Source organism: Gigantopelta aegis, chromosome 10, assembly GCF_016097555.1.
Source record: "Gigantopelta aegis isolate Gae_Host chromosome 10, Gae_host_genome, whole genome shotgun sequence".
Classification (NCBI taxonomy): Eukaryota; Metazoa; Mollusca; class Gastropoda; order Neomphalida; family Peltospiridae; genus Gigantopelta; species Gigantopelta aegis.
Genome location: NC_054708.1, coordinates 43514626 through 43530103, shown reverse-complemented (window position 1 = coordinate 43530103; position 15478 = coordinate 43514626). Strand labels below are relative to the sequence as shown.

Below are 15478 nucleotides of genomic sequence, written 5' to 3'. Positions count from 1 at the left end.
TGAATCTGCCTTTTTATTACCCCTGATGGCAACATGGCTGGGCACCCAACAAAATACAATATCTGTATTGGCAGTGGATAAAAAGACACACTTTCGTATCACCATCCCAATTAAGGGATGGTCCAGCTTCCTATTGCATAAAGCTTGAAGACACTAAAGTGAATCGGTAAAAATAATAATTTTTGATGCATTAGCATCTTTGATTTCTTCTAAGGCTTTAATGACAGCCCAAACGTCAGCACTAAAAACTGATGTTGAGTCAGGGAATATCATTGAAAGTATTGTGTCTAATGGAAAAACTGTAGCACAAGCCACAGAATTCCCATCCCGTGATCCATCTGTATAAACAGGAATGTAATCACAGTACCTGTCTTGAATTTCCATGAACATTTATTTTTTATAAACAACAGCATCTGTACGATCTTTCTTCAGATGCACAAGACTTAGTAATATTGATGTGTAGGGGAAGGCTAGAGGAAACTCGATGTAATTCTTTGGCAATCGTCGACGTCAGCTACTGTGTCAAAAAAAAAACGTTTTCTTAAATCTGATGCCATAGAACACTAGCTTGATTATTCTCGAGTCCAGTCGTGACATTCAACTTGCATGTTCTTAACCAGTACCAGGAAGAAACCCGATTCTCCATTACGAAACGTACATTTCTGTGTTGATGTAGAGGAAGTGTGTTCCTTCGTGTAGCGTTGGTACTGGCTAACAACATGTAAGTTTAATGTGACGACTGGATTCTAGAATAATCAAACTAAAGCTCTATGGCATCATATTTTAATTGTCTTCTCTTTTGTTTGTTTTCTTGGGGGGTGGGGGGGGGGGGGTGGGGGGGGGGGGGGGGGGGGGGAATATTTGTTTGTTGGTTGTTGTTTTTTCCTCTGTGTGTTGCTTGTTTCTTTTGTTTTCTTTTTAGGGGGAGGAAGTATAATAAATAGTAATCAGTGTTTAACGCACACCTTTTTAGAATGTACTTCTGAAAGTTCTGTTGATATTATACTGCGACACATTTAGGTACATGTAAATGTATCGTGTAACACGACAGGTCGCACATAAGCCACTGTGGTCACTATTTTCAATTTATAACGTATGTTTCAGATACCGACCACTGTGCAAACAGTCCTTGCGTCAATGGAGAATGTGTTTCTACCAAATCGAGCTACACATGTAATTGTCAGGCAGGTTACCAAGGAGACAGGTGTCAGACAGGTAAACTATTTGATGCAGGTTTATCTCTTACTATGTTGACATTGATTCAAAATAATTGTGAAACCCAGTTATTAATGATAATGACAGTATATCTGTCGTAAACGTTAATACCAGGGTTTATAGATTAAATAGAGAATACCACATGAGTGGGCCGTTGGATACCGTTTATCTTAAGAGTAATTTTAAAACGTATCCAACCAGCGAAAGTGAGCTGGATACGTTTTTTAAAAACGAATTGTAAATGGTATTTAACTGACAAAATGTAGTATTCTATGTCTTGCATATCCTTAACAAATCCCAAATGATTTTTGTTCCAATTAAAATGTGTTTACGGCACTCGCGCGACAGTAAATGTAGGCGTCTTACTGTAATCAGTTTCAGTTTAACTTGCAGTTTCAGGACAGTCTGTTTCTGACATCATTTCACCCACACCCACACACCACCCACCCACCCACACCCACACACACACACACACACACATATATATATATATATATATATATATATATATATATATTCCTAATATATGATATTGACGATACCGAAAAACACTTGTAATAACCTCTCTATATATATGCATATATATATATATATAGAGAGAGAGAGAGAGAGAGAGAGAGAGAGAGAGAGAGAGAGAGAGAGAGAGAGAGAGAGAGAGAGGGGGGGGGAGAGAGGAGGGGGGGGGTTATTGCAAGAGTGTTTTTCGGTATCGTCAATATCATATATTAGGAATAAAAATTGTATTATGCGAGCCTCATTGTGAAAATGAGCAAAATTGACAAAGCAGAAACATGTTCAGTGCGTTATGCAGGGGGAGGTCTAGACTGTGATAAGTGGAAATTTTCTTTGAAGATGGGTGTTTGAACCACGCCACCAAACCCCGCATCCTCTGTACACGCGCCTGCAACATTATTGACAACAAGGCACAGATGCCAGGGAATGAATGAATGAATGAATGAATGAATCTTTAACGACACCCCAGCACGAAAAATACATCGGCTATTGGGTGTCAAACTATGGTAATGCAAATAAATAAAGTGATGATCAACATCAATATAAAAATTCAAGACTTAAACAAAAACAGTGTAAAGAACTGTACAAAAACACAAATATCACAGAATTGGTATGTCAATTATATGTATGTGTGTATGTGGGTGTGTGTATATGTATATATTATTTTAAACTTTATTCATTATAGAGTTGCGTGCCAGTTCATCGATTCCGTTTTCATGCAAACAGAGTATTTGTTTTTCAGCTATCAATTACTGCGCAAACGATCCGTGCAAGAATGGAAAGTGCATATCTGGAACAACCGGCTACCACTGCCAGTGTTCACCTGGTTACCAGGGAACCCACTGTGAAACGGGTAATGTGTTAATGCTTACTTTTATTTTATTTGACAACGTTTACCTGCCTCTGCCTGTCTGTGGGAAAGTAGCCAGTATGTAAATGTCATTCAATAAGGATGGTCCGGTCTGTGGGAAAATACCTGTATGTAAATGCCATTCAATAAGGATGGTCCTGTATGTAAATGCCATTCAATAAGGATGGTCCTGTATGTAAATGCCATTCAATAAGGATGGACCTGTATGTAAATGCCATTCAATGAGGATGGTCCTGTATGTAAATGCCATTCAATAAGGATGGACCTGTCTGTGGGAAAGCGCCTGTAGGTAAATGCCATTCAATAAGGATGGTCCTGTATGTAAATGCCATTCAATAACGATGGACCTGTCTGTGGGAAAGCGCCTGTAGGTAAATGCCATTCAATAAGGATGGTCCTGTATGTAAATGCCATTCAATAAGGATGGTCCTGTATGTAAATGCCATTCAGTAAGGATGGTCCTGTCTGTGGGAAAATTACCTGAATGTAAATGCCATTCAATAAGGATGGACCTGTCTGTGAGAAAGTACCTGTATGTAAATGCCATTCAATAAGGATGATCCTGTCTGTGAGAAAGTACCTGTATGTAAATGCCATTCAATAAGGATGATCCTGTCTGTGGGAAAGCGCCTGTAGGTAAGTGCCATTCAATAAGGATGATCCTGTCTGTGAGAAAGTACCTGTATGTAAATGCCATTCAATAAGGATGATCCTGTCTGTGGGAAAGCGCCTGTAGGTAAGTGCCATTCAATAAGGATGATCCTGTCTGTGGGAAAGCGCCTGCAGGTAAGTGCCATTCAGTAAGGATGGTCCTGTCTGTGGGAAAGTACCTGTATGTAAATGCCATTCAATAAGGATGGACCTGTCTGTGGGAAAGTACCTGTATGTAAATGTCATTCAATAAGGATGATCCTGTCTGTGGGAAAGCGCCTGTAGGTAAATGCCATTCAATAAGGATGATCCTGTCTGTGGGAAAGCGCCTGTAGGTAAGTGCCATTCAATAAGGATGATCCTGTCTGTGGGAAAGTACCTGTAGGTAAGTGCCATTCAATAAGGATGATCCTGTCTGTGGGAAAGCGCCTGTAGGTAAGTGCCATTCAATAAGGATGGTCCTGTCTGTGGGAAAGTACCTGTATGTAAATGCCATTCAATAAGGATGATCCTGTCTGTGGGAAAGCGCCTGTAGGTAAGTGCCATTCAATAAGGATGGTCCTGTCTGTGGGAAAGTAGCCTGTATGTAAATGCCATTCAATAAGGATGATCCTGTCTGTGAGAAAGCGCCTGTAGGTAAATGCCATTCAATAAGGATGGTCCTGTCTGTGGGAAAGCGCCTGTAGGTAAATGCCATTCAATAAGGATGATCCTGTCTGTGGGAAAGCGCCTGTAGGTAAGTGCCATTCAGTAAGGATGGTCCTGTCTGTGGGAAAGTAGCCTGTATGTAAATGCCATTCAATAAGGATGATCCTGTCTGTGAGAAAGCGCCTGTAGGTAAATGCCATTCAATAAGGATGGTCCTGTCTGTGGGAAAGCGCCTGTAGGTAAATGCCATTCAATAAGGATGATCCTGTCTGTGGGAAAGCGCCCGTAGGTAAGTGCCATTCAGTAAGGATGGTCCTGTCTGTGGGAAAGTACCTGTATGTAAATGCCATTCAATAAGGATGGACCTGTCTGTGGGAAAGTACCTGTATGTAAATGTCATTCAATAAGGATGATCCTGTCTGTGGGAAAGCGCCTGTAGGTAAGTGCCATTCAATAAGGATGGTCCTGTCTGTGGGAAAGTACCTGTATGTAAATGCCATTCAATAAGGATGGACCTGTCTGTGAGAAAGCGCCTGTATGTAAATGCCATTCAATAAGGATGATCCTGTCTGTGGGAAAGCGCCTGTAGGTAAGTGTCATTCAATAAGGATGGTTCTGTCTGTGGGAAAGCGCCTGTAGGTAAATGCCATTCAATAAGGATGGTCCTGTCTGTGGGAAAGTACCTGTATGTAAATGCCATTCAATAAGGATGATCCTGTCTGTGGGAAAGCGCCTGTAGGTAAATGACATTCAATAAGGATGGTCCTGTCTGTGGGAAAGTACCTGTATGTAAATGCCATTCAATAAGGATGGTCCTGTCTGTGGGAAAGCGCTTGTAGGTAAATGCCATGCAATAAGGATGGTCCTGTCTGTGGGAAAGTACCTGTATGTAAATGCCATTCAATAAGGATGATCCTGTCTGTGGGAAAGCGCCTGTAGGTAAATGCCATTCAATAAGGATGGTCCTGTCTGTGGGAAAGTACCTGTATGTAAATGCCATTCAGTAAGGATGGTCCTGTCTGTGGGAAAGCGCCTGTATGTAAATGCCATTCAATAAGGATGATTATGTCTGTGGGAAAGTACCTGTATGTAAATGCCATTCAGTAAGGATGGACCTGTCTGTGGGAAAGCGCCTGTAGGTAAGTGCCATTCAATAAGGATGGTCCTGTCTGTGGGAAAGTACCTGTATGTAAATGCCATTCAATAAGGATGATCCTGTCTGTGGGAAAGCGCCTGTAGGTAAGTGCCATTCAATAAGGATGGTACTGTCTGTGGGAAAGTAGCCTGTATGTAAATGCCATTCAATAAGGATGATCCTGTCTGTGAGAAAGCGCCTGTAGGTAAATGCCATTCAATAACGATGGTCCTGTCTGTGGGAAAGCGCCTGTAGGTAAATGCCATTCAATAAGGATGATCCTGTCTGTGGGAAAGCGCCTGTAGGTAAGTGCCATTCAGTAAGGATGGTCCTGTCTGTGGGAAAGTAGCCTGTATGTAAATGCCATTCAATAAGGATGATCCTGTCTGTGAGAAAGCGCCTGTAGGTAAATGCCATTCAATAAGGATGGTCCTGTCTGTGGGAAAGCGCCTGTAGGTAAATGCCATTCAATAAGGATGATCCTGTCTGTGGGAAAGCGCCCGTAGGTAAGTGCCATTCAGTAAGGATGGTCCTGTCTGTGGGAAAGTACCTGTATGTAAATGCCATTCAATAAGGATGGACCTGTCTGTGGGAAAGTACCTGTATGTAAATGCCATTCAATAAGGATGGACCTGTCTGTGAGAAAGCGCCTGTAGGTAAATGCCATTCAATAAGGATGATCCTGTCTGTGGGAAAGCGCCTGTAGGTAAGTGTCATTCAATAAGGATGGTTCTGTCTGTGGGAAAGCGCCTGTAGGTAAATGCCATTCAATAAGGATGGTCCTGTCTGTGGGAAAGTACCTGTATGTAAATGCCATTCAATAAGGATGATCCTGTCTGTGGGAAAGCGCCTGTAGGTAAATGCCATTCAGTAAGGATGGTCCTGTCTGTGGGAAAGCGCCTGTATGTAAATGCCATTCAATAAGGATGATTATGTCTGTGGGAAAGTACCTGTATGTAAATGCCATTCAGTAAGGATGGACCTGTCTGTGGGAAAGTACCTGTATGTAAATGCCATTCAATAAGGATGATCCTGTCTGTGGGAAAGCGCCTGTAGGTAAATGCCATTCAATAAGGATGGTCCTGTCTGTGGGAAAGTACCTGTATGTAAATGCCATTCAGTAAGGATGGTCCTGTCTGTGGGAAAGCGCCTGTAGGTAAATGCCATTCAATAAGGATGGTCCTGTCTGTGGGAAAGTACCTGTATGTAAATGCCATTCAGTAAGGATGGTCCTGTCTGTGGGAAAGTACCTGTATGTAAATGCCATTCAATAAGGATGGACCTGTCTGTGGGAACGTACCTGTATGTAAATGTCATTCAATAACGATTGGTCTCTCTGTGGGAAAGTACCTCTATGTGTATGTCATTCCATGACGATGGTTCTCTCTGTACCTTTATTTGAATGTCATTCCATAAGGATGGTCCTGTCTGTGGGAAAGTACCTGTATGTAAATGTCATTCAATAATGATGGTTCTCTATGTGGGAAAGTACCTCTATGTCATTCCATAAGGACGGTCCTTGTCTGTGGGAAAGTATCTGTATGTGAATGTCATTTCATAAGGATGAACATTTTCTGGTGACGCCTGCTTTCTGGTTACTTTCTAGACCAGATTGCCGGAGCTTAAAATAGTCCTTTCCATTGCATTGCGTTGCAACGTTTATACACCCTACATACATATCTTTATTTTAAAGTGTAGGTCACAGAGTGCGACGCCAGACAGGAGGACAACTTTACACTGTGTTTTTAATAATTATACATTTCTATATGTTTAATGGAAATAATCATATTAATCTGCTTAACTTTGTTCGGCACCTAATAGCCTAAATTGTATTATATCAGAAAGCTTTAGATGATTAAGTTGTAGTATTGTTAAACAAAATAATAATATTGTAGTTGTACATTCTTGTGTTCTTTTTATTGTTTTCTTTAGCACATTTTGCATCAAAGCACTGGCGTCTATTAATGTGCATGTTTCCGCGATCAACTACTGTGAAATCAATCCATGTGGCAGTGTAAACTCTCATTCTAGTACATCTAGGTACACATACAATTGTCAGGAAGGCTACCAAGGAGACGGGCGTGAATCAGCTAAATTAATATACCTTTTTGTATGACACGACTGGTGCATCAAAGGCCGTGGTATGTGTTATCATGTCTACGGGATGGTGCATATAAAATACCCCATGCTGCTAATCGAAAAGAGTAGACCATGAAGTGACGACAGCGGGTTTCCTCTCTCAATATCTATGTGGTCCTTAGCCATATGTCCGACGCCATATAACCATAAATAAAATGTGTCGAGTGTGTCGTTAAATAAACCATTTCCTTCATTCCTTTTTAGTATGAACAATCCCACAAGCAGTCTGCCTATTCTTTTATTATCTATTTTCATTGTAGATTATTTGAGGCATATGTGTTTTATGTATTAACAAATGTAATTAAAAAACACACACACATATTAAATGTTAACTCTTTAACTGTGTGTTAGTTTTTTATTTTCTAATTTGTCTTGTTTTAGCTACCAACTACTGTGAAAGCAATCCATGTGTGAACGGAGACTGTGCTTCTAGCACGTCTGGGTACACGTGTACCTGTTACAGCGGTTACCAAGGTGACCGATGTGAAAAAGGTAAAACATACATGAAGGACATATTTTAAAATGATGGATTGATGCCAGATGGAATTTAAAACTTCAGTCCCCTCCGCCACATGTATGACTTCTACATCAAAATCATTCACATTACGAAATAAATTAACATACGTTTGTATGAGGTAGGTGAGTACGCTTTTGGAGGAATTTAAAACGGTAATTGGTAAATAATTAGAAGCTATTTTCCAATACGAGACATCATTGACCTATCACATAAGCATCGCTGACTAAATGTGTTATCTGATCGTCTATCCCGTTTTGTTCTTGTACTTATTATTTTTTTTTTGTGTGAATCCTGTGTTCCTATTTTAGAAACAAAACCATACTTGTTAACTAACTAGCAGCTTTGCTCATGATGCCTCATTTGAAAATCGCCTGGTTCAAACAACACTAAATGAACGATTGCATTCTTACGCAACATAAGTATCATTGAAGTCTACACAAACGATACAGCAGGGGTATTTGAAGCTAATATATCAAATTCAGCCATGCATTTTTAAAACATGCATACAAATTTAATCATAAGATTTGACCGCAATTAGTATTTCGTTCATGCAAATATGAACCGAAAAACTATGTGTACACTTTGTATGGCCCGCTACACTATTATGTATGACGTTAAAGATTCATTCATACATTTATTCATTGATATTCTGAACTGTAAATGTATTTCCAGCACAAAATATACTTCTTAAATAAACTTATGTAACTAGAAAATTGTAATATTTCTGAAATCTTTAGTTGAGTAAGTTGAAATACTGTTAAAAATAATAATATTTTAGTTAAATAATTTGAGATTTCCTTTTCAAGTTGTACATTCTTGTGTTCTTTTCGTTGTTTTCTTTAGCATATTTTGCATCAAAACACTGGTGTCTATTAACATGCATGTTTCCGCGATCAACTACTGTGAAAGCAATCCACGTGGCAGTGCAAGCTGTCATTCTAGGACATGTAGGTACACATGTAATTGTCAGGAAGGCTACCAAGGAGACCGGTGTGAATCAGACAAATTAATATACATTTTTGTATGAACAATCCCACAAGCTATCTGCCTATTCTGTTATTGACTATTTTCATTGTAGATTATTTGAGGCATATGTGTTTTATGTATTAATAAATGAAACAAACAACACATATTAAATGTTAACTCTTTCACTTTCTCTTAGTTGTTTTTTTTCTTCTAATTTGTCTTGTTTTAGCTACCAACTACTGTGAAAGCAATCCATGTGTGAACGGAGACTGTGATTCTAGCACGTCTGGGTACACGTGTACCTGTTACAGCGGTTACCAAGGTGACCGATGTGAAAAAGGTAAACCATACATGAAGGACATATTTAAAAATGCTGGATTGATGTCGCAAAAAAATGTACAACTTCAGTTCCCTCCCCTACATGTATGACTTCTAAATCAAACTCATTCACATTACGAAATAAATTAACATATGTTTTGTATGAGGCAGGTGGATAAGCTTTTGAAGGAATTTAAAACGGTAATTAGTATATAATTAGAAGCTATTTTCCAATACGAGGAATCACTGACGTATCACATAAGCATCGCTGACTAATGTTTTCTGATCGTCTATCCCGTTTTGATTTTGTACTTACTTTTTAATTAATTTTTTGTGAAACCTGTGTTCCTATTTTAGAAACAAAACCAGACTTGTTAACTAACTAGCAGCTTTGCTCATGATGGCTCATTTGAAAATCGCCTGGTTCAAACAACACTAAATGAACGATTGCATTCTTACGCAACATAAGTATCATTGAAGTCTACACAAACGATACAGCAGGGGTATTTGAAGCTAATATATCAAATTCAGCCATGCATTTTTAAAACATGCATACAAATTTAATCATAAGATTCGACCGCAATTAGTTTTTCGTTCATGCAAATATGAACCGAAAAACTATGTGTATACTTTGTATGGCCCGCTACACTATTATGTATGACGTTAAAGATTCATTCATACATTCATTCATTCATTCATTCATTGATATTCTGTACTGTAAATTTATTTCCAGCACCAAATACACTCCTTAAATAAAATTATGTAACTAAAAAATTGTAATATTTTTGAAATCTTCAGTTGAGTAAGTTGAAATATTGTTAAAAATAATAATATTTTATTTGAATAATTTGAGGATTCCTTTTCAAGTTGTACATTCTTGTGTTCTTTTCGTTGTTTTCTTTAGCATATTTTGCATCAAAACACAGGTGTCTATTAACATGCATGTTACCGCGATCAACTGCTGTGAAAGCAATCCACGTGGCAGTGCAAGCTGTCATTCTAGGACATGTAGGTACACATGTAATTGTCAGGAAGGCTACCAAGGAGACCGGTGTGAATCAGACAAATTAATATACCTTTTTTATGAACAATCCCACAAGCAATCTGTCTATTCTGTTATTAACTATTTTCATTGTATATTATTTGAGGCATATGTGTTTTATGTATTAATAAATGAAAAACCCCACATATTAAATGTTAACTCTTTAACTGTATTTTAGTTTTTGAATTTCTAATTCTTAATGTTTCAGCTACCAACTACTGTGCAAGCAATCCATGTGTGAACGGAGACTGTGATTCTAGCACGTCTGGGTACACGTGTACCTGCTACAGCGGTTACCAAGGTGACCGATGTGAAAAAGGTAAAACATACGTGAAGGACATATTTCAAAATGCTGGATTAATGTTAGATGCAATTTAAATCTTCAGTCCCATCCCTATTTTCGAGACAACCTAAATCCATTTTCACTGCATCTTAAACATGTTTTAAAGGTAAAACGGACAAAAAACATTCAGGATTTTCTTTGACTTAATTATTTCAAAGTTTGTTTGGCAGTTGAAAGAACAACAAATTGATACCTACGAAATTATGGAATGCACGTACGTACACACACACACACATACACACACACACACACACACATATATATATATATATATAGGGATGCATGATTGCCATCCACATTTTCAAGCACACTTCAGTTGAAATTTACCAATTTGTTTTCGTAGAATTATGGCACTTGAAATATGTTGGACCCGGTAGGAGACATGCATTGCTTTAGCAGTACTCTCAGAATGTTTGTTTAAATTGGCCCCAGTTGTTTAGTATGTTCGTTCATGCATATTAGTCTCTTGCCTATGGTTCAGGAATGAAAATTACAGAAAATGATTTGTAAACTGTGTAAGCTGTGTTTTGTAATGCATACTGCAGCTTCTGTGGTTTATGTAATCAACGTATACTGTGTTGTTGCTGCTGTTCACTTGTGTGTAATTGTTTATGATTAAACAAACAAAAAAGTAATGCATTCTGGGATTTCGGACTTTCGTGCAGTCTTTATTAAACAGGTACCGCAATGAAAAACTATGTCTGCACAAAGTAGAGTGAAAGGGAGTTTTGGCAGCATGCAATGGAATACTATGATTGACAATGCATGTTATTTCAATTGATTATTGTGTAAACGTAACACATAAACAATTCGCATTTGCATAGACAATTTCCCGTAATGTACGTTTCAGTTGTTAACTACTGTGAAAGAAGGCCATGCAAGAACGGGGAGTGTGTTTCTAGCACATCTGGATACACGTGCAAATGTCATGCCTTTTACACTGTGAAATAGGTAATATAGTCCTATACATGTACAACCCATGTTCCTGGGCTTGGTGTAGTTTGAAATGCGATAGGTTGTAGGATCGACTGACCTCAGTTGACCTTTATGTACCACAATTGGTATATTAAAGGCTGTGAAAGGGGAAGGGAAACTCTTTTTACGTGCCCATATCCACAGAGGTTCAGGCACGCCAACCTGGGATTTAACCTCTGACTTCGCCAGTGACTTAATTCCGGAGCAGGAGGGGGGGGGGGGGGGGGGGGGGGGGTTGATTGAGTTTGAAGTGGACAGAATTTGGAAAACAGCCATTTAGTGAAGTCCAGCGAGAGCGCGGACCAAATAGCAAACACCAAGTGAGGCCAAGCTGTCATTGGCTTAAGTTCGATTCCTTGGTAAAACCTGTCAAAAACCTAAGTCTTCTAAGAATAACTGCATAAAAAAACAAAACATGTCTGGACTCTAAGTTAAACCCAAAAGTAGTTTTGACTGCTCGGCCGAAAAGGTTTTAAGGTGATTTGAGCAATTGAACGGGCGCCAAAGTAAAATGCGTTAGACTGTTTATAAAAAAATAAACATAAGAATTTTGAACCAATCGCAAAAGTTTGTTTAAGTCTAACTAGCCCAAAAAAGGAGGTTGTTACCTGTCCTAGTTAAGGTTGGCGCAGCAGGACTCATGGCGAGGTGATGGGCTGATCAGGCTTGAAGTTCGGGAGGGCCACCTTGAACAACTCAAGGTTCCTATCCATGGCTCCTAGGTAAATGCCCCGCAGCACGATCTTCATGATGCGGTGGATGGTAGCGTTGGGCATTTGTGGGCTCAGAACTCCCTGCCTGAAAAGTCCGTCCTGCTGTGCAGTCACATAGAGATGGTCGACGGTTCCTTCTGTTAGTAGTTGGATTTGGTATTTTCCTCGTCCGTTTGGTAATCTTCGCCAGTGGTAATCGGACCAAGGTCCCGTCAGTTGGTTAGGGTTGGTGTAATCTCCGAAGATCGAATCCCGGTACTTGGGCGGTAGTTGATCGCACGCGATAACCCAATCTGAGCGGTTGGGTGTCTCCGGTACAGTGGCCGATGACTCCTTCCTTCTCTTGAGTTCTCGTTGCCACGCCGCTGGAACAACAACTTTTAGAAGCGCTGGTGGGCTGGCTGGGGGGTCCGTGATAATCACGTGTCCAGTGTCCATCTCAGCTGGTGGGTCAACAGGAGGGATCGCCACTGTCAGTGGAGCTGACAGATTTGGTCCCCCCTGTTCCGCTCCTGGCAAGTGCTTCTGTCGAGTATCTGGGGGCGGCCGCGCAGAATGAACCGCCCCCGGTGGTTTCACCGGGAGAGAAATTACCACATTTTCGCTAATCAACTTCATTGCTCGAAAACAAGAATCGAATGAAAAGGCTGTGATATCAGATACATGTGAGTTTCTCTTTCTCTTTTTATAGAAATGCATATCTAAACAATATTCGGCAGGAGTAACTCATGTGACGGTAGCCTCTGTACACTGGAACAATATGTTCACGAAAAAACAATTTGACGCATGTACTTACGGATGCATGCACGGAAGTACATTTGATATGCCCCATTAGCACACTCCTACCTTACGAAAAAAATACGAAGTGTATTCGGGTGCATTTTAATATGTTGTAGTAGAGACCTCTCTAAAATCCATTGTGAAGAAAATAATTATGTTGAAATTTGTGGCTCCCAAATCCCCTAGATTGACTAGACTAGTAATGCCGTGACCTCGATTAATTTGCATCTAATTTATAAAGTTATCAAAGTCTGAAAGTATGTGATTTGAGGAATATCACATACCTTTATTACACTAACAAATAAGACATTCAATGCCAAATAAGACTCATCAGTACATATGTTTTTTCACAAAACTATTTTAAAGAAGAAAAAATCATTAAAAAGCAATAATGCAAATCAGGACTAACACACACACACACACACATATATATATATATAAAGAAACAGTGCTAACAATTATTACAAGTACTCTTTGAAGTTAACAAGCCTGTGTCTGCAATTATGTATTACGTAGCGAGGCCCTCCGCTATGTACGACCACCGACAACCAAACACAGGATCAGGTCGTTCCGCTTAGTCGGCGATCTATTATTCTGTAATTATTACCTAAATCCTCGACAGCCCAAACCACCCGAGACAGGCGCGCTTCGTCTGATTGACCTGACTGACAATTATTCGTCTTTAAAGTACTATCGGCAAAGACAGTTTGATCAATCCACATGCGTCGAGTTTTAGAGGTGCATAATCTGTTAAATCTTTATGGCGGGACCAAAGAATTAGATCGAGAGATCGATTTTATCGAGTGTTCGAAGTGTGAGTTTTCGAAGGCCGTTATTACTAGTTTGTATAGCAAGTTGGCCCGGACCGTCTCTTCAAGGCAAGAGATCGAAAGTTTGGAGAGATCGAAGGTGACGTAATAGAATTTTGACTATATAGATAGATATATATATATATATATATATATATATATATATATATGTATGTATGTATGTCTGTATGTGTGTGTGTGTGTGTGTGTGTGTGTGTGTGTGTGTGTGTGTGTGTGTGTGTGTGTGTGTGTGTGTGTGTGTGTGTGTGCCTACAAATATAAACCACGAGACCATGTTGTTATGATTTAAAATTATAATTGTGTGTACCATGGCTGGTATATCAAAGGCCGCGGTATGTACTACCCTGTTTGTAGGATATGGTGCGTTTAAAAGATTCCTTGCTGCTACTGGAAACATGTAGGAGGTTTTCTCCCTATGACTATATGTCAAAATGATCAAACGTTTGACATCCAATAGCTGATGAGTATTAAATCAGTGTGCTCTAGTGCTGTTGTTACACAAAACAACTTTTTAAAAAAGCGTTCAATAAACGATTTTTTTTTTTGCACGGGCTAATATAACAAGATTGAATGGGAATGCAATAAAGGGTGTTAATATATTCCCTTCTAGATGAAGTGTTTACGAGTTGCAAAGAACTACATAACAAGTATCCAAAGGCAGAAGATGGAGAATATTGGCTGTCTCCAGCGCCGTTTAATGGGAGGAAAGTGAAAATCTTCTGTCTTGGCATGGCTACGGGACCTATGGAATTTGTGACACTAAAAGCATTCAATCGAGGCAACTATCCCAATCTGAGTTTCCTCAACTGTCAGGACGCAAATAGCAAGCAGAGAAACAACCGTGCGAAACTAGAAGGATCATATGTGTTTTCCAAAGTCCGAGTCAACATCAAGGTACAGGGGCGGGTCTAGGGTTATGCAAGCGGTGAGGGAGTAAGGGGGATGTTTAGATTTTCTATGTATTATAAACTCGACGTAATGCACTTGTAATCACTAATAATATTCCCCAACTTAATGGAGGGCCGTTCGTTGTGTACGCCCTTTAAACACATGCCTCATGAAGTTCAACAAGGTAATGTTGAAAGACAAATTCTTTACTTTCGAGTCACATTCTGTCCACTTTCAGACAATGCAAATTAATGTAATACAACAATAGGGTACAATGTCTTATATTCGTGGGTGTTCTGTTTTCGTGAAATATTTTGGTTCATATGTGTCTCCAGTTTTTTCTTACATGATTGCAACAGACGATAAAACATGTTGAACAAATTAAGTACAAGAAACAGTGAATAACATTTTATTTTTGTTGAAGTGGACTTGACCTATTAGTTCCAGTTCCGGGTAACCAACGAAAATAGAACTCTCAACTTCCGTCTTGACCATTTTTGTACAATTACATTTTATATAATAATTATACTAAAATTATAATACCAATTGTACTAGAAACTATTTTTCGGTCTCGGCATTTTCTAAATAATTTTTCAGACGATCGTCTCAAGAAAAATCAATCAATGAAGCTCGCTAACGGTTGGTTAATGAATTGATTTTCTTAAAACAAGTGTTAGGAAAAAAAACCCATCTAGAAAGAACTCATCCCAGAAACCGTTAATTGTGGCACATAACAGTCTTCTAAAACAGCTAGCCATGACCAGCTAGCTATATCGTTATAGAAATAGGTAAAACTCTGAACGATGAACACTAATTTTATTGTTCGTAATGTATTCCATAGACAAAATGAAATGCAAAGTACCAACACGTAACATAAGTTGTATGTGAAATGTGCTTGATAATAATATTATCGGTATCAGAAATTAAAATGTCT

General features: G+C 39.1%; 1 protein-coding gene across 1 annotated transcript in view; it reads left to right on the top strand.

Annotated features, from left to right (window-relative positions):
* LOC121384483 overlaps positions 1–15478 on the top strand; it is a 39778-nt gene that overhangs the window by 9666 nt on the left and 14634 nt on the right. Inside the window, exons 5-10 of the mRNA XM_041514892.1 lie at positions 1105–1215; positions 2471–2581; positions 7554–7664; positions 8885–8995; positions 10224–10334; positions 14267–14550. Coding sequence (XP_041370826.1) covers positions 1105–1215; positions 2471–2581; positions 7554–7664; positions 8885–8995; positions 10224–10334; positions 14267–14550 — 839 coding nt within the window. The remainder of the gene's footprint in view (positions 1–1104; positions 1216–2470; positions 2582–7553; positions 7665–8884; positions 8996–10223; positions 10335–14266; positions 14551–15478) is intronic.